The sequence below is a fragment of the Bombus vancouverensis genome, chromosome 7, assembly GCF_051014615.1.
Source record: "Bombus vancouverensis nearcticus chromosome 7, iyBomVanc1_principal, whole genome shotgun sequence".
Taxonomy (NCBI): domain Eukaryota; kingdom Metazoa; phylum Arthropoda; class Insecta; order Hymenoptera; family Apidae; genus Bombus; species Bombus vancouverensis.
This window is the reverse complement of record NC_134917.1, coordinates 18,897,848-18,915,989: the sequence shown is the minus strand read 5'-3', so window position 1 is coordinate 18,915,989 and position 18,142 is coordinate 18,897,848. Positions and strand designations below refer to the sequence as shown.

The following is an 18,142-nucleotide window of genomic DNA, read 5'->3' as shown; positions in this document are numbered from 1 at the left end:
GTTCTAAAATTTAACTTTTTCTCTTCCTCTTACAATTTCATCCTTACTTTATTGCTTGGTCGCAATATGCATTCATATTCTAATGAATACATGGCAACAGAAACGAAAATTCACAAAATATACAGAGCGCCTGTTGAATCTTGAAAGGTCTTCGAAAATATGAATTGAAGATTTAAAACAAGAATTTTGAACTAATAAATACAACAATAATTTTGAAAAAGAAAGCAAGAAAACAGAAAGATGTAGAAGGTTCTTCCAAGATTCTAAAAATGTGTTCGTGATGATTTAAAAATCTGAGATATTCCAAGACTATCAACTTCAAAATTTAAATAATGTATCTCCCATTAATAATTCTGTGATGAAGTATTTCCAATATTCGTTATCTCACGTTTATATCTATCTACCGACGCATTTCCCCATGATTCGATTAAACATAATAACGCGTTTCTCATACTAAGAGAAGAAACTTTGGCAGCCGCTCTAGCCAGCTGAATAGCACGCGTACTTCTACGCAAAAATCAATTCCATTCCTTCTCTTCTTAACGTAATTAAATATCGATATACTTTAATCTCAGAACGTATAAAAATAATAATACTATCAATCCGGCGTAGTAAATACACAATATTATCGAGTTCTCAATGTTCTCACCTTTAAATAATCGCTAATGACCGGAGAATATTATATATATATCGCACAAACAACAATTTTTTTTCTTCTTTTTTTTTTTGCGAAAGCATTGTAATGTCCACCCATTTCACAATATCGTTGCAAAAGTCAATGAACGAGCTGCTTAAACAACTGAGAAGCAGTTCTTACGGCCGTAATTTATGTACAGGGAAATCATCTTTGAATTTAAGCATTCACGGAAAAAATAAATCAACATAAAAATCCATTCGCACGTACGAAAAATATTCATAAAACGATGCGCGACGATGGTCTCTTGGAAATACTATGCAAATCATTGACAAACTTGCTCATCGAATACGATATCGAACATAACGCTGTAGTTTGATAAATCCGAGAAACGCGGCCCACATACTCAAATTCGTTACGATCACTATATTCATTTATATAAACACTATTATCATTACTTTGTCTTGTTAATAACAGCTGCACACTCCCACTTATTACTCGCCTCGTTTCCCCCTCCTGAAAACTTTCATCTTATAACATTTCCTGATGAGCGTCTTGCTTCTTCAATTTCCTTTAGATCATTCGAGTTCCATCATCGTCAGTATATATTAAAGGCACGTTTGATTCGTTTAACAAACATGTACCTACAAATAACGATCAATACAAGTAAAAATGTCAACGAACGATTTTGTGGAGAATCCTCGCATTCGTCAAAAAGTTGATAATGACATGTTTCTCTGTGCATTCAGATCGGCGGATGTTTTTAAGATACATAAACTCCAGATGTCTCAAGATATTTTCCAGATAACATAGAATGTCGAAAATTATTTTCGCATATTTGAATCTCATTGCAAATCATTTGTCTGACCAACTGATTGGATTTATATGTTTTAAATAGATCGATTGAGAAGGACGTCGAAGCAACGAATTCCAATCGAGTATTATCGATACTAGCTAAGGTCACTTGCCCATGCTGGCATTTGCTGGCAGAGTCGCGGATCGTTGTTGCACCGATAAATATGGCTTCAAGGTGGATCTCGTAGACTCTCTGAAATATGTAAATCGTTATCGATGAAATTCGACTTGTGGAAGATCGTGACTATCGTATTTACCAAGAAATATCACGAGTATAGACTAATATAAAAAGAAAAAAAAAAGAAATAAGCTTTAGAAGCAAAATAACAGTTTTTATCTATAAGAGCTAGTAGTTATAAATGTTAAAGCCCCATTTCAATAAAAAAAAAGCATTGAAATTCATGGTGATTTTGTTGATCCGTTTTTTTAGAATTACAAAGTTTACTTTTAAAATCTTTAGACTTTTTATTTAGGATCAATTTATAATAATGTTTTCTTCTGTACTCTTTAAATGACAAACTTTTTATCAATAATCACATTAAACAATTTGCTATTAAAAGTAAACTCTGAACGTGTCAATATTCATTACTATCTAACAGTTTTGCCGTGCATAATGTCAAATATATTTTGTCATTCTGCATATCGTATTTCGTAATTATTACCATGCAATTTTTGGAGAAGAAAAAAGCTATACGATTATACGAATTCTCTCGTTACAACGTAAAAATAATTTCGCAACTGAAAATCTTAAGCTGCTGCTCGATTATAGGTTATGATTTTCTACTTGTTAAAGTATCGTAAAGTTCCATTAAAAAGAAAATATAAACAAAATATTATAATGAGTATGTATGTACATAAAAAATATATTTCCATCTTAATTTATAATATTCTCAAATTAATTTTCATGCATTATGAATCTTATCAATTTATAACTTCTGCTAATACTAAACAAAGTTAAAACAATGCGACATCATATATTTACTTATTGAAGGGTACGTATATTTAAACTAGCAGCGAGATCAATAGAAATAAAATGAACAATCATTCTCGGCGAAAAAATGTGCTAATGTTTAAGCGCATGCAAATGACAATTGAATCGAATCAACTAACAATATCCTATTCTAGTTTTAAACAAACTCAAACAGAAACCAACATATCAATAACCGCAATAATAATAATCGGAAAAAATAAAGCTTATATTGCTTCGATCTATCGAACAATATTTATATATAATTTCGATTTTGAACAAAGCAATTATGTCGGTTTTTAAATTTTTCAAAAGTTGGAATGATTACAAAACACGCTTAATAAGATTACCTAAAGTCTTCATAATACATTTTCAAATTTCAAAACTACTTTATATCTGTATCTATATTTATATCTATATCTATATCTATATCTATATCTATATCTATATCTATATCTATATATATAGAAATAGATAGATAGATATATAGATAGGTAGATTAAAGCAATCTGAAACATAATCAATAATGGCATTCCATTATATTATGTTTTGTTTCTGTAACAATGATATCTTCTAAGCGCACTGCACTTACGAAACGCTGCCAACGATGTCTTTTTTGTATTTTCATGTTCGTTGAAAATGCGATTCTGTATATAGATATGGGAGTGCAAGAAAAATCAAACGACTCTAACCTCGCTACACCCAATCATGCGATGCCACAATACAAGAGAGCTACTTAGTCTCCGGTTACGTTGAGTCGCACCGCTACGCTACCTTGGCGAGACACGTTGCCCCGTGCCATCGACGTGCGAGTTTGCTTTGTAGCCACATTTTTGTACACGTCTAGACAGTCTTGCGACCCAATATTTCTGTTCGTCAGGACTACCAGCCAATATTAATAATTCACGAGCACTGTTTGGATCGTAGTGTAATTTGCAGGGTGCAATGGCATCTTCCTTTTTGTCCAAATGCTCCTTATGAACTTTTATACGACACCCTGTACACACGCAATAACAATTTCATTACATATTTTATTATAAATAATTCTTTATTTTATGAAGCAGATTTTTTATTTTGCTTGTTGACCAAAGAAAACGAATCATGTCACATCGTTATGAATTTAATAAAATTTATTACAAAAAATAGTTTTATAAATCTCTTCAAAATATAATTAGAAACGACGAATCGCGAGAAATAGCACATCACCCCACGAATGGACAAAGATTTGAAAATGATATGTTTAAAGCAAGGTAGTAATTATAAAAACGTAAAAATTCGTTGAACGAAACATTGTTTCATACTTACTTCGGCACTCGAGAGCTGGTGGCGGTCGAAACATATGCCACAATTGTTTTGAGCATACCTCGCAAGTAGTCGGCATATGATACGATATTGACACAAATTCGTGACCTTTTAACGATTGTGTGCCTGGTTTGTCCGTAAGTTGTGGCAGTTCCACTCCGGGCAGTGTGTTTCCTTCATCACCAGGACGTCTTGCTTCGCCTTCACCAGCATATAATAACTAAACAAGAGAAGAAAAAATGTGATTGAGTATATCATTCGATAAGTAGGGAACCAATTGTTCAACATAATATGTACCTGGAAAATTCTCGGAATATCTTTGGCATCAGCTCGGATGACATCACCCTGAGTAACAGATCTAACGTGGAAGACTTTATTTAGGTCCAATATCAAGACTGGATCGGCATTTAATTTATCATTTTCACTATTATAAAATATTATTTTCTTCGAAGAGACGACAACGTATTGTTTTTTCCATCCATGCCTTTTAATGTTCTGTTTATTTGGCACATTTAACCAACCTTCCAATCGCATGGTTCCATGTTCCGATAAAACAGAATCTTCTCCGTCATTTTCTACGGACGAAACGCTAGCGGTTTCTGAGTTGAGCGAAGCAATTTTCATTTGTAAAGTTTCTATTTCGGAATCTTTCGAATCGAGTTCCATTTGTAACCTCAATTTCGCTTGATTTTCTTCCACCAATTGTGCCTATAGAAATATAATGATGCTAGAGATAATATATAAATATTTGTAAAAATGAAACGACGTTTAGTATTTTACTTACTTGTAAATCTTGCAAATCTTTTTGCCATTTAGCTGTTAACTGTCCGTATTTTTCTCTCTCTTGAGTAAGCTCTTGCTGTAAACGCCTGCAATCTTTTTCCTTCTTTCTTAAATCTGCTGCAGAAGCTTTATTCTTGGATTTACCACTTGAAGATAAATCTTTCCTGTTCATAATCTCTGCTAACTTATTAACTGCTTGTTGTTTTAATAATTGCTCAGTTTTCAATTTACTGCTCAGTTTTTCTATTTCTTCGCCATTAGACTGTGCTTTAGAAAGTTGATCTTGCAATTCTTTAAACCGTTTATTTAAATCTTCCTTTTCTTTAAGATATTGATCAACATTTTTCTTAAGTTCACCTTCACTATCCTTAAGCCGATTTATAATTTGTTCTTTTGCATTCAATTCTTGGTGATGTTTGGCTATTCCATCTTTATATTCTAATTCCTTCATTGTTCGTTCCTTTTCGAGGTCTGCGACAGTTTCTTCAGCTATTGATCTTGCCAAAGCTTCACTATCACCTCTCGCTAGAGATAATTGTAACTGATGCACTAAAGAGCTACGTTCTTCTTCTAATTCTTGTTGTAAACGTATTTTTTCATCAAGTTCTTCCCGAAGTTCTTGCGTCTGTGTTTTATAAAGTGTCTGGAAATAATACATTAAAATTTATAATAAATATATCAAAAGAAAATAATAGCTTTTTCGCTGATAGTTTGTTGAGATGTGAATTTACCGAAAAGTAAGCTTCTGCTTCTAATTGTTCTTGTAATTCCTTAGTTTGTAGTTGATCCACATTTCTTTGAGTTTTCAAGTGATGTAATTCATCCTCTATTTGACGTTTTGCTTCTCTTAGCTGAGCAACTTCGCCAGCTAATTGCTGTTCCCTGGCACGTAATCGTCCTGCTTCGGACGACTGCTGTGCTAAGTCAGTCTGCAGAATGTTTCTTTTCTGCTGTTCTTGTTCGACCTGACCTTGTAGCACTTTTACCTTTTCAACTTCTTGCCTATGTTCTCCTTCCAGTTTCTGTAATCGCTGTTGAATCTGTCGATAATCCACAGAGAGCATAGAGGTTTGCCTTTCCTTTTCTTGTGCAAGTAATTCAGCACGTTGCCTCCCACTTTTTTCTTCATTTAATTTTGCTTGTAATGCTGTTAATGTTACATTAATACATGTATAAGGATAACTCGCAATAAATTGATAAATTTAAGTATAAAGGAATAGCGTACATACTGTAAATAGAAATACCATCGAGCGCGAGCATTCCGAAATTTGAAAAATTGCAATTAGTGATAAAGTGGGTTAAGGATATAACAAAAGAATTATATGGAGATGCAGTTATAAGATAAATAGGTGTATGGATGAAATGCAACTTTTAAAAAATCAAAATTTTTAGAACGTGCAGCCCAAAATGAATATTTTTTCTCATCCTGACATGCTTATCAGTATAAAAATATGGACTTTTAGAAACCTTAATATTACAATTATTAAGTACAAATGTAAATAAAATTACCTTTAACTACTTCTAAATTAGCTTCTTCTTTGGATAGTATGCGTGAACGTTCCGTTTCTTGATGGGCTACCACTTCCTGATTATACCTAGCTTGCGCAGCTTTTAATTCAAGAGTTAAACTTGCTGCTTCTTTTTCCAATGCTGAGATTTTTTCAGTTAGTTGTCTGTTATCCATGATTGCTTTCTCCTCTTTCTCTCGACTATGTTCGAGTTCGACATGAAGAGCAGAGAGTCGGCTTTCTAATTCAGCAGTTAACGATGAGGCTTGTGATCGAGAACTACGCTCTTTCGACAATTGTCCCTGCGAAATTATGTATAAAAATATAAGTTTATGTTTGAAAATGAGTATTTCTAATCAATTTCTTTTTTTTTTTTTTTTAACATAAACACTTACTTGTAATGTAGCCACTTCTTGCTGTAAATTATCTCGTTGCGCTTGTAATTTCGCTCTTTCCACTTGTAATTCATTTGCCATTTGTTCTGCAGCTTGACGAGCAACAGTAATCTCAGTAGCTTGTTTCCGTAACCTCGTTACCATTTCTGTTTCTCTTTCCAATTTCGATTGCATTTCTTTAATTTGTTTTTCTAAACTTGTTACACGTTCAGAAGTTTGTTGTGAATTACTTGCATCACGTGCTCGTTTCGTCTGCTCTTCGTCATACTTCTTTTTCAACTCCACAATTAATGACTCCGCTTTTCTACGTAACTCAGTTTCATGCTCCACCCTACGTTGTGCTTCTTTGTAGTTATGCCTCAACAAAGTCAATTCTTTGTCGGCTCTACCTATTTCTTCACGCAATTCGGTTTCCCGGCGTGTCATAGCTTCTAATCGTGTTGTTAAAGCTTTCTGCCTTGATTCTAAAGATTCTACCTGTCTCTTTTCTTTATCCAATAAGTTTTCTAATTGAGAAATTTTAATATCGTCGCTTGTACCATTATTGATATGATTTTCTAATCCATCTACCGACTCCTTGCCGCTAGAAGCCATTAATTGATAATCTTCTGAATATGTAAAACCAATAAAAGGTAAATGGTTTCCGGAAAATGCTTTTGGTATTGGAAAACTTTCCTCTGGTCCATCTTCTTTATCGACATCCTCAAAATTGCTAGTATCATCATCGCCAGAAAGTTCTGGCACGACAGGAGGAACACATTCTCGTAAATTTTCAAATGTCCACTGATCGTTTTTAAAGAAAGGATGATTTTTTATTTCTTCCACGCCATTTCTACCCAAACGTTTAGTTCTATCCGTAAGAAAACCACATATCAAATTCTTGGCAGAATGGGAAATATCAACTTCTTGTGGAAAATGTAATGAATTTCTATGATCCATAATTTTTGAATATGTTCCAACTAATGAATCTGCATAAAACGGAGTATCACCAACAAGCATTTCATATAAAAATACACCAACTGACCACCAATCACATTCTCTTCCATATACACCTTCACCACCTTGAGATTGAAGCACTTCAGGTGATATATAATCAGGTGTACCTACTGCAGTATCAGATCGGACAAGACCATCCTAAAAGACATATAAGATGATAAGATATTTTTATATAATGTTACATTGTTAGAAATTTGATAGAAAATGCTAAAAAAAAAGATATACATACAGCATCCATTCTCATACAAGTGCCAAAATCTGCAAGTTTTAAATGACCATACTTATCAAGTAACATATTATCTGGCTTTACATCTCTATGAACAAATCCCATAAGATGTATTGCATCTAATGCAAGCACCACTTCTGCACAATAAAATTTTGCCCATTTTTCTGGCACGTCATAATTTGACATTAAATTCACTAAATCACCACCTGGCATGTAATCCATCACCATGTAAAGATATTTTTGATCTTGAAATGCAAAATGAAGCTGAACTATCCACTGAGAATTGGCATGTGCCATTATATCACGTTCTTCCCAAAAAAAGGCTGAATCTGATCGTTTGATCTGTAGAATACACAAAAATAAAGTGTACAGTATACACATAAATTATCCATTTGTGATTTATACATGTCTTACCATTTCAAATTTACTGAGTAATTTCATAGCATATACTTTCTGTGTAGATTTATGTCTTACTAATTGTACTTCACCAAATGAACCACGACCTATCACTTTTATTAGGGTAAAGTCATCTGTACGCATTCGCATTTTACAAATATCTTGAGCTACTGAGTCATCTGAAAGTATAAATAATTTTTATTACATCTTGTCCTTGAAAAATTAATATTAGCATCACAACATCAATAAATATATTAACATGTTTCATTTAGTTATATCTGATTTATTTACTCCTCTGCATCTATTACATAAGATGAATCGTTGTATTATTATATTAACATATTATTCTAACACATAGCGATTTGCTTATTGATAATAAAATGCTTGACTTTTTTAAAATATACACTTTATACTAAATTAATGAAGTATCTATTACTCTGTATTTTAGTAACTGCACTATTATAATAATAAATAAGAATATTTTCCATAACGGGCAGAAAGGTTAAGTACTCACATCTATTCATATATGCTTCTATATTTTTCATACGTTTTACGCTGGGATGATCACAATCTGCCACCAGGGCCTGAACTGTATCCAATAAGCAATCAATGTTTGTGATACTTCTTGGATCCTTTACGCGTTCCTCCAGCATCCTCAGGCGCCTGCGCCTGTCTTCATCTCGTACTACATCCATCTCTCCTATTAAAAGCTAGGAATAATTTCCTTCAAAAATGTAATATTTTTTTTGACGCATCAAAAACAATACAAAGCAAAAGGCTACATATAGTATAAACACAATTTATGCACTGTTGCAATACTGGATGGGCAGTCCATGTTTCCTGAAACAAAATTATATATATACATATAAATGTATATAAATATATATGTATATGTACATAAATGTTAATATATAATCATTATTGTCATATTATTGTACAAAGATTGACATAAAATACAGATGACATTTTGTACTCCATAAATGAAATAACTAAGTCTATATTTAAATAATACCATATATAAATATAGCTTTAAATAATATAAAGATATGATTATCGATAAGTTTAAAATAGTTTAATTTGTGCATTGTATTTATATTACTAGTCGTGTGCACCCATGCAACAAGATAAAAATTACAATATTATAAAATCAAATAAATAGATTTAGAATTAAAGTAATATAAAGTAAAAGATTAATAAAATTATTAGTTCCATGTGTACCTTTTACTAGAAGGATAAGTTAATTAAATAACACAATAATTTAAATAACACAATTTAAAAGGTATACAAATTTGTGAGAGAATAGATACAACAGAATATAATATATGATGACTCAACATGATTTATGTGTCAAGATCATTAAGAAACAGTGATTACTAAACAGTGTGAAAACAAAATATATATTTAATTATTTAGAAAAATAGGAATTCCCAGACTAACATTTATTTAGATATTTTGCACTGAAATTCATCATTACACTTGCAAACAAAATTTTACCAGTTCGTCTTGTCATTTTCACAAAGAAACTTTTATAAAATAAAAATACAAATTGTAGAAATCGTTAAACAAATGTGAATTTAATGTTTGCATTTTAATATTTCAATGAAAATTAAAAAATTCAGAAAATAACAAATCAAAGAAGTCTGTTAGGAAGCTTGCAGAAATAAGGTGGATCCCGTGCAGGTACTTCTGAATCCGTCATGAAGAATTTTCTAAATATTCCGTATTTTTCATTATCGATTAATTAATGTCAGAAGAAAATTCACTCTAACGTACCTAATATCACGAATACCGTATCCAGTACTTCGTCTAACTGAATAAAAATACTATAAAATACATTATGTTTCTACGTAAATTGGTTGCGATTGCACACAGCTGAGCCGTGTATGCGCCATTGAGAAAATTCACAACGGTCATCAATGCCAATGAAAGCTCGGGGAAAACGTAGAGTAATTCGCTTTTCAATTCATGTACAGTGATCGAGGGAAATTTTCCAATTTTATTCGAGAACTCTGGCACCTACTTCAGATGTGAAATCTCACATTATTCAATTTGAAAATATAACAGTATTTTCAATGAGATTTTTGGTTATTTTCACTCTACTTGGCACCGTTTGAATTAGTTCGTTGTTTTAAAATTGGCAACATAAAAGTCACCCTTTCTTCATACATATATATTTATTTGAATCAAATAAAACTTCGAAAGTTTCACGAATTAATGAAAACTACGTCAAAAGTCGTTGAGACAGAACATCAACGACTTCGGAAAAACGATATAATAAATTGCAGGCATAACCAAGATGGCGTAGTATTCGACGCACTAACTGAGATACAGGTTTTTGCACTTGTACTGTCTGCTTATAATTTAGAATTTCTTTAGTTAACCTGAATATTGTTTTCAGGATTGTAGTTCTGAACAAATTGCGTGATCTAAATCTGTATGATACGCATCACGCAGTTCTATAATATGGAAAAATTCTTAGTTTTCCCGCGCGTATTTTGATGCTCATTGAACACTTTAACGGATTTTTTTTAGCACCATTTATATCATATTTTGTATTTATAGCGATAATACATATCACAAATAGATAGGTACGTATGGTCATCAAACCTAATACGTCAAAGTATTGCTCTTACAATATTTAGATCCTTTTTTTGTAATTGATTCTTCTTTTATCCTTTTTTTATTCTTACCTTTATTATTGCAGTTTTAGTCAACGTATAATTACGTGAGTCGTATTTAATCTCATATTCTGAATTCTGTAGAAATGGATCTGCCTTGTGATTGGCAGACCAACAAACAAAGACTTTCAGAACGCAGTCAATATTTATTAGAGACAGGACAATGGTCTGACTGCAAATTTGTAGTTGGGCAAGAACCCCATCAACAAACATTAAAGGGACATAAATTATTTTTAGCTATGTCTAGCCCTGTCTTTGAAGCTATGTTTTTTGGGGGTATGGCAGAAAAAAATGACCTGATACCTATTCGAGACGTTCAACCAGAAGCTTTCAAAGCTCTTTTAGAATACATATATACAGATCGAGTTGATTTAAGTTCTTTTGAACTAGCCTGTGAATTATATTATTGTGCCAAAAAATATATGCTTCCTCCTCTGATAAAAGAATGTACAAAGTATCTATGTTCTGACCTGTCTCCAAAAACAGCTTGCAGAGCATATGAATTTGCTAGATTATTTGATGAGCATGTACTGATGGAAAAGTGTCTTCAAATCATTTGCACAAAGACAAATGAAGTTTTAAAAGAACCTAATTGGGAAGAAGTTGAATTAGGAACATTATTGACAGTGCTAGAACAAGAAGATTTACAAATAAACTCTGAAGTGGAATTATTTAATGCAGTGGAACGTTGGGCAAAAGCTGAATGCACAAGAAAATCTCTTGATCCTAATGATGGAAAGTCTTTAAAGTCAGTAATTGGTAATGCATTATCAAAAATTAGATTTTTAAGTTTAAGTGCTCAGGAATTTGCAGAAGGGCCAGGAATGTCACCGTTACTTACTCAAGATGAAACTTTTGCAATACTCATGAACACACTATGCACTGGAAATAAAGCACCTATGCCTGAAGGATTTTCAACTAATTCACACAGTAGAGTTAACATATATAAACCTCCAGTTACACGTACAAATTGTTCCATTGTAAGTTGGATAGATATTGCATGATAACTTTTAGATTTTAACTATTCTTCATGAGATTTCATTTTGCAGAGGTTTAAGCCAGTTAATCCATGTTATAACTCATTTATGTCACATTGCTGGTCTTTACCAACATCTACATATCGTGAACCTGTTTTTATTAATGATGCTGAATCTAGCAGTACATTACGAAATACACCGCCAACAGTAATTGATAGTGGAGTAAGAAAGGATGCTGAAAATTTATCTGTAATTGAAGGTGGTATACAAGAGGGATTAAAATATTATTGTCTAAGATCTGTTATTCGATTAACAGAATGTCTTAATGCAAATGTGTTGGACTGTTCCGTGACCTTTAGTGTAGACAAAAATATTTATGTATTAGGTGTACAAGTACCTACACAGATGACTGAAGTAGTAAGTTAAATAATATCGGAGACAAACACAATGTTCAGACTTTACATTAACCGCTATATATTATTTTTATTACAGACTAATGACTTGAATTATCCTCTTAGTAGTACTTCATATACCGAAATTTTGTATGCTCATCTTCTCGATTCTGATAATACACGATTAACTTACACGCACTTTTCGACAAAAGTAAAAATTAATACCCTTGTGGAAATTACGTTTAATCGACCTGTTTATATTCAAAAGAATAAGGTATATATTCAAATAATAATTTTAAGCATACTAGAATGAAAATCTGTAAGTACTTGTGAAAATCATTTTTACTTTTTTCAACTATAGGTTTATCGAGTTGGGGTAGTTTTTAATACACTTGGGTGGTATCCAATTGGACTTTGTACCCAAGATATGACCTGTGATTCTGTATCCTTCTCATTCGGTGTCGGTAATAGTGCGGATAATGTGCGAGATGGTCTCATTCGGTCTATAGTTTTTACATACAATGATAATATGTAATACGAATAATAAAATTGGCTGGCGTAAAAATAAATTTAAATACGTACATTAAATTTTAATAACAAAACAGTATGTTTTATTCTGTTTTATACTATTGATGTATTATTGTATCTCTCAAATTATGTCGGTGCTATTATTAAAAACTGTACAAAGATATATTCACATACATTGGTTCTAGTTATAATGAAAGTCAAATTTGTATAAAACTATTCTTTTAATTTGTATATATAGAAATATTAATGTTTATTCTATAAACAGAAAAGTCTGAATTTTACAATTTAAATTTTAAATCAGTGGATTACATATTAATACAATATATGTATGTTTTTGTTTATTATTCTAACATTAGTATTATTGTATTAAATTATAACTTTTAAGAAATTGTTACTGTACAAAAGAATGTTATAAAAAATTTGAATATAAAAACATGATTATGCTAATAATATATAAAACATGTTTCTTTTGTATTATGTTCGATTTAATTTTATATGTATACATAGCAGAACTGATTATATTCCTTTTATCTGAATTGTTTAACTTTCTTTCAATATTTTAGAGTATTATTGATTTATATGATACACAGCGTGTCCATAAATATCTTGAAAACAATGGATGATACAAAAAATTTACCTTACAATGATTTTGGAAAGCCTTGTGAAGGTCATAATTATATTCTTAAGTGGGAACTATATCTTTTTATTCCATATTTTTATAGCCGACAGCAAAACATTTTCAAAATACTACTTATACTTTTTGCACCATCGAGATATTAATTCTTAAGAAGGATGGAAATTTGTATTCCTTTCAAAGATATCCACATAAAAGGACAAGCGACTAGCCTTTCTAGTAATAATATTTAGTACACACATACAATCGGCTCTTTTTAGTTAATTATTATTTTGCATATAATTTTAGCAATCTCCCTATGATATACAATGGATAACGCCAATGTAGCCGGCATATCAAGTTTGATGTCTAACATTTCAATAGTGATTCATGCAAAAAATACAAGCAATGGTGTTTTGAAAAGGTTTGGATATCGGTTACAAAGGTATGAAACAAAAAGATATGGTTCCCATTTAAAAATATAACCGTGATCTTTGTAGAGCTTTTCACGGACATTGCAAGATGGAATGAATATCGGTATGATACGCTCCCCTCGAAATCGGACAACGTACAATATTTGTTTCAAGTATGTTTCGACATCCATTGTTTTCAAAATATTCGAAATAAGGAAATTGAAAATTTAAGAAAATGTATTTTGAGATAAAACGGACACATTGTATATAATGTAAATATAATTTATCTTAAATATATAATTGTTTATTTTTCTATATAATTTTCATAACATAATTATATGATAATTATAAGCATTAAAGTTTATATCATTATATTTATTTGTTCATATTTATATTTGCTTATTATATACATATAATAAGAGGGAATTATATAAAATGTAATCAGTCTATATAATTTATCATATACTTTTCGTTATGTAAAAAAAGTAAGAAGAATAATACATCTAGATATGTGAATTAAACTTGTACCTTGAACATTTGAACAATGTTCTTACAATTATTAAAATTTGTTCTTTATAATATCAACATACAATGTATATATAAGTGATACATTAAATAACTTTTGATACAAGCAGATAACAATTTTATATATGTATACTTAAAAAAACTTTACATCTTTGATTGTCTATTATGTTTTATGTATAATAAAATCCCATGTGTCTTTCCATCTGAACTTTAAAACTTCCTTGGCACTTAAATGAGTTGTGCCATAACTAAGTATAATAAATTTTTTAAATACATAAATAATAAAGGTCATCCATACGATAGTACAGAACTTTAATGTATATATCAAAAAATTGTGCTGATATCGAACTCTGGAAATTAAAAAAGCTGAGTTAAATTTTATAAGTGTGTTTCAAAATATTAATAAATTACAAGTGATAAATCATGCAACTGGAACAGGTGGTCTTTCTCTTGGAAGAAACGTTTTCTTTTTCTAATAAAACATTCATTTCAAAATATTTTACGACATATTATACATATATGTATAATATAATGTAATTTTTCGATCTCCTAACCCTAGTATCTTAAACTTATGCTCCCACTAAAAAATCACTGTATACAATTACAGAAGCACCATTGTATCGACAATTATTCTTATTACGACGATCTTTTTTCTAATTATTATTGAAAAAGTTTCCAGTTACATAAGATCCGTTTTGTATATAATCTCTCTAACATACCTAATTACATAATATAAATGTTCTATTGTTGCTGCTGTAAGCAGTAGTTTAAAAATAAATGCTGGTAAATAATGATGAAGAAATAGAGTTCTTTCAACAAATATAAAAGGCAAAAAATGCAATAAATATCCAGCTAACAACATGCTTCCAACATTAACAAATTTCTTCCACTCTTCATATGCAATATCAAAACACATTCGTTTCCGTCTTAACATATAAAATATTAAAAGAGATGAATAGACAATTACACATGCCGTTCCAGAATACCAAATTGCTATATTCCCTAATAAATGCACTTGAGCCTGTCATAAAAATATACATATATGTATATACACACACACATATATGTATGTGTATATATATATATATATATATATATATATATATATACATATATATACACATATATATACACATATATATACACATATATATACACATATATATACACATATATATACATATATAACTACATTAATATTAATAAGTGATAATGAATATTATTGAATTGTAATAAAATCGGATAATTTGTTTAGAAAAACATATTTCAATACATATTTACATTACTGTCATTAGAAACCCAATATGCAATTCCTCTAGACATTAATGGCCAATCTAAAGGATCACTAGAATACATATGACTGTTTTGTCCTTCTTGACCATTGAAAAGCATTTTTATCTGCAATTCTACAAATTTCTCCCAAAAGCTCAAAGTAGTTGCTTGTAATGGAATCATTTCAGCATTAATTAATTCTCTTTCTCTTTGCTTCTGATCTTCACTTTTAGTATATCTATGTTCTTCAACATTCCATATGGAGTCTGTTTGGTCTACTAATCTATCTGCCACTACTTCATGCTGGTTGAAGCCCCAGTCAGGCAATTGCCTTCCACTAAATTTTAGTGCATAATCTGTATTTACATGTATTAATCGAATCTGGCTTTGAATCGCATGCCAAACATCACCAGTATTATCTTTGTTAGTAACCTCCACTTTCCAAAAATTTTGGGCAGGCATAGATACATTGTAATCAATATAACAAGACACCTCTTGACTCTGAGGTGTCATTGGGGCAGCAACATCATGTGAATTTAAAGCTCGACTTGTAATTCCATGTACTAATTGTATTATATCTCCATGTTTTATTGGTTCACTAGGTTTTGTAACAACTAAATCATTTCGCTCTGGTTTTTTCACAATCCACCAATTGTTGACATCTTTAAACGAGTAACATGTAACTTGTTGTTGGTGAGAACTGCCTCTTCCATCTGGATATCTTAATGGATACATATGACTATGACTATGAAGCCAACAAGCTCTTCCATATGTATGTCTCAAGGTAATCTGTGATCCATGCGTAACTTCTAAAGGTTGGCCTTTTGTAATGCTAGCAAGACCACCATCTAGACTTGCTTGAAAAGCACTTGTCATCACTGAATCGTGTGGTCCAGCTTTAGAGAGTATTGTTAAATGTATATAAAATACAGTCAAGTAAACAGTACAAATAACACTTAATATTATCAATATTCTTATCATAAGATGAATGCATAATATTGCGTTAGATAAAGTTTTTCTTGCTATTAGATTCCAATAATCATAAGCAATTAAAAATAATGCAAGGATCAATGAATATAATCCAACATATTTTACACTGAAAAAAATTTATATTAAATTTATGTTAATGAACTTGTTTATAGAAATATTTACATAATATTTTTAAAGTTTTACCACAATGCACATGTTAAATTAGTAATGCCCAAAATTAACCATATCCACCAAGATAAACATGTTAGTCGATCCATTACTTTTCTGAATTTGATAATACATATCAGTCCAAATAATGAAAACTGCATTAGAATGCTTTCCATTAGAATAAATCTAGATTGTGTTAATAAAGCATTGTCTGAAACAATAATACAAAAATATATAACTAATACAATATAAATATGTATATGTATTTTATATTCTGTAATAAAAATATAATATGATAAATTACCGAATAGTAATAAAATTCCCGCCAAAACAGCAGTCCATTGTTTTAAACCTAATTCTAAGATCAAATGATAGGCTGTCGGAATTAATAGACTGCCGCATAATGCCGGTACTAATCGTAATGCGAACAAAGGGACAATATCTGCGTAAGGGCTTCCTATCCTGTCAAATTTAAATTGACCATCGAAATCAGCTAAATACGCTACTGCAGAAATAAGCTGTTTTCCCAAAGGAGGATGTGAATCAAAAAAAAATGTTCTTTTCATGTAAAGTCCTATATATTTTCCATAATGCAATTCATCAAACCTGTTTTAAATACATCAATAATTATTATGATATTTTAATTGAAAAATATGCGGAAATACTTAAATTTCTACACAAAATTCCATAGTTCATATACAAACTTTTAATTTAAGAAAATTGAAAATTTGTGATATTTATAAATACATCTCAAATTTATATTATATATAAAACATATATATCATGATGTATTATTACGTGTATTCTATGTATAATATATATATTAACGGTTAGAAAATAACTTTTTTTTTTATACTTTCATTAATATAAAAAATAACTTACACTATACTCCGTGGTTCTTCTAAACGATAAAATCGAGTAACAATTCCACTTACTAATAAAATAACTGAAATTAAATCAACTTCGAGACTGATTTTAATTCGAGTTTTTAGCGTTTCTAGCGTCTTAAACTTCTCAATTACATTTGAAACAATTTCTCCGTCTTTCTATTAAAAAAGAAAACTAATTGTGCTGTATGTGGGTATGTATATACAGGCTATGTTAGTTAAATATACAAAATGTGTAAATATATGCATATAAATTCACTAAAGTTTGGAAAGAAGATAAATATATATAAATATTCAATGATAAAGAATAAGTTTGAGTTGGTAGTTAAAAATATCAAATAAAAAACAAACGGGTCAAAGATATAAAAAAGATTTCAAGAAAAATTATAAGTTATCTTTTAATTGCTTAATTATTTAATTATTTACCTACCTCCTCCTGTTCGACAACATTTTCGACGCAATTGGTAGAAATATGTTCATAATCAAACTTGGCGCTTTGCACCTGCGATTGCTTGTTATCTAATGTCCTTCGCCTTCGACGAACTATCATTGCACAAATTTGCTATTCGAAACAGCCGTTGTACTATACCTATATCGTATTTTTATTTTCTTAATTGCTATTATTTCGAAAAAATCAAGAGAGTCGTTACTGAGCCAC

The 18,142-nt window shown here is 30.6% G+C and overlaps 4 protein-coding genes across 8 annotated transcripts in view; 2 read left to right on the top strand and 2 right to left on the bottom strand.

Moving 5' to 3' along the window:
* Nucleotides 1-3,212, top strand: part of Schip1 (Schwannomin interacting protein 1) — a 43,707-nt gene extending 40,495 nt beyond the window's left edge. The window contains exon 12 of the mRNA XM_076620248.1: nt 3,114-3,212. Coding sequence (XP_076476363.1) covers nt 3,114-3,212 — 99 coding nt within the window. The remainder of the gene's footprint in view (nt 1-3,113) is intronic.
* On the bottom strand, nt 16-9,976 carry ROCK2 (Rho-associated, coiled-coil containing protein kinase 2). Of its 4 annotated transcripts, XR_004464017.2 has the most exons (13): nt 9,836-9,976; nt 8,577-8,902; nt 8,081-8,241; nt 7,670-8,008; nt 6,445-7,578; nt 6,051-6,351; nt 5,273-5,688; nt 4,543-5,184; nt 4,056-4,466; nt 3,762-3,978; nt 3,231-3,453; nt 1,364-1,682; nt 16-1,278 (listed from the first exon to the last, which is right to left on the bottom strand). XR_004464017.2 is itself a non-coding variant. In XM_033332467.2 (12 exons), exons 2-12 carry the CDS (start codon nt 8,755-8,757, stop codon nt 1,595-1,597), a joined length of 4,113 nt encoding a protein of 1,370 aa, XP_033188358.1. In that variant the 5' UTR covers nt 8,758-8,902; nt 9,836-9,976; the 3' UTR covers nt 16-1,594. The 4 variants fall into 4 exon arrangements, 2 of the variants coding, with proteins under 2 accessions (XP_033188358.1, XP_033188369.1); XR_004464019.2 differs by having other exon boundaries at nt 16-1,682; nt 3,149-3,453; XM_033332467.2 differs by having other exon boundaries at nt 16-1,682.
* Nucleotides 9,977-10,391: 415 nt separating this feature from the next.
* Nucleotides 10,392-12,684, top strand: LOC117156018 (BTB/POZ domain-containing protein 1). The gene is made up of 5 exons (XM_033332672.2): nt 10,392-10,650; nt 10,767-11,720; nt 11,790-12,134; nt 12,210-12,383; nt 12,471-12,684. Exons 2-5 carry the CDS (start codon nt 10,827-10,829, stop codon nt 12,642-12,644), a joined length of 1,587 nt encoding a protein of 528 aa, XP_033188563.1. The 5' UTR covers nt 10,392-10,650; nt 10,767-10,826; the 3' UTR covers nt 12,645-12,684.
* Nucleotides 12,685-14,279: 1,595 nt separating this feature from the next.
* On the bottom strand, nt 14,280-18,056 carry rt (Protein O-mannosyltransferase rt). Of its 2 annotated transcripts, XM_033332596.2 has the most exons (7): nt 17,915-18,056; nt 17,480-17,643; nt 16,902-17,203; nt 16,634-16,808; nt 15,470-16,556; nt 14,908-15,209; nt 14,280-14,538 (listed from the first exon to the last, which is right to left on the bottom strand). In XM_033332596.2, exons 1-7 carry the CDS (start codon nt 18,032-18,034, stop codon nt 14,352-14,354), a joined length of 2,337 nt encoding a protein of 778 aa, XP_033188487.1. In that variant the 5' UTR covers nt 18,035-18,056; the 3' UTR covers nt 14,280-14,351. The 2 variants fall into 2 exon arrangements, with proteins under 2 accessions (XP_033188487.1, XP_076476366.1); XM_076620251.1 differs by lacking the exon at nt 17,480-17,643 and having other exon boundaries at nt 17,915-18,053.
* Between the last annotated feature and the right edge of the window lie 86 nt (nt 18,057-18,142).

Excerpts from the sequence above, each read along its gene's own strand:
- rt (XM_033332596.2), bottom strand. The coding sequence starts at position 18,034 with ATGATAGTTCGTCGAAGGCGAAGGACATTAGATAACAAGCAATCGCAG. Across the intron at positions 17,644-17,914 it reads ATGTTGTCGAACAGGAGGAG|AAAGACGGAGAAATTGTTTC; the intron begins GTAGGTAAATAA and ends CTTTTTTAATAG. Across the intron at positions 15,210-15,469 it reads GGGTTTCTAATGACAGTAAT|GCTCAAGTGCATTTATTAGG; the intron begins GTAAATATGTAT and ends TTTTTATGACAG.
- ROCK2 (XM_033332467.2), bottom strand. The coding sequence starts at position 8,757 with ATGGATGTAGTACGAGATGAAGACAGGCGCAGGCGCCTGAGGATGCTG. Across the intron at positions 5,689-6,050 it reads TAATTTAGAAGTAGTTAAAG|CATTACAAGCAAAATTAAAT; the intron begins GTAATTTTATTT and ends TAACATTAACAG. Across the intron at positions 4,467-4,542 it reads AAGATTTGCAAGATTTACAA|GCACAATTGGTGGAAGAAAA; the intron begins GTAAGTAAAATA and ends ATATTTCTATAG.
- LOC117156018 (XM_033332672.2), top strand. The coding sequence starts at position 10,827 with ATGGATCTGCCTTGTGATTGGCAGACCAACAAACAAAGACTTTCAGAA. Across the intron at positions 12,135-12,209 it reads CTACACAGATGACTGAAGTA|ACTAATGACTTGAATTATCC; the intron begins GTAAGTTAAATA and ends TTTTTATTACAG. Across the intron at positions 12,384-12,470 it reads TTTATATTCAAAAGAATAAG|GTTTATCGAGTTGGGGTAGT; the intron begins GTATATATTCAA and ends TTTCAACTATAG.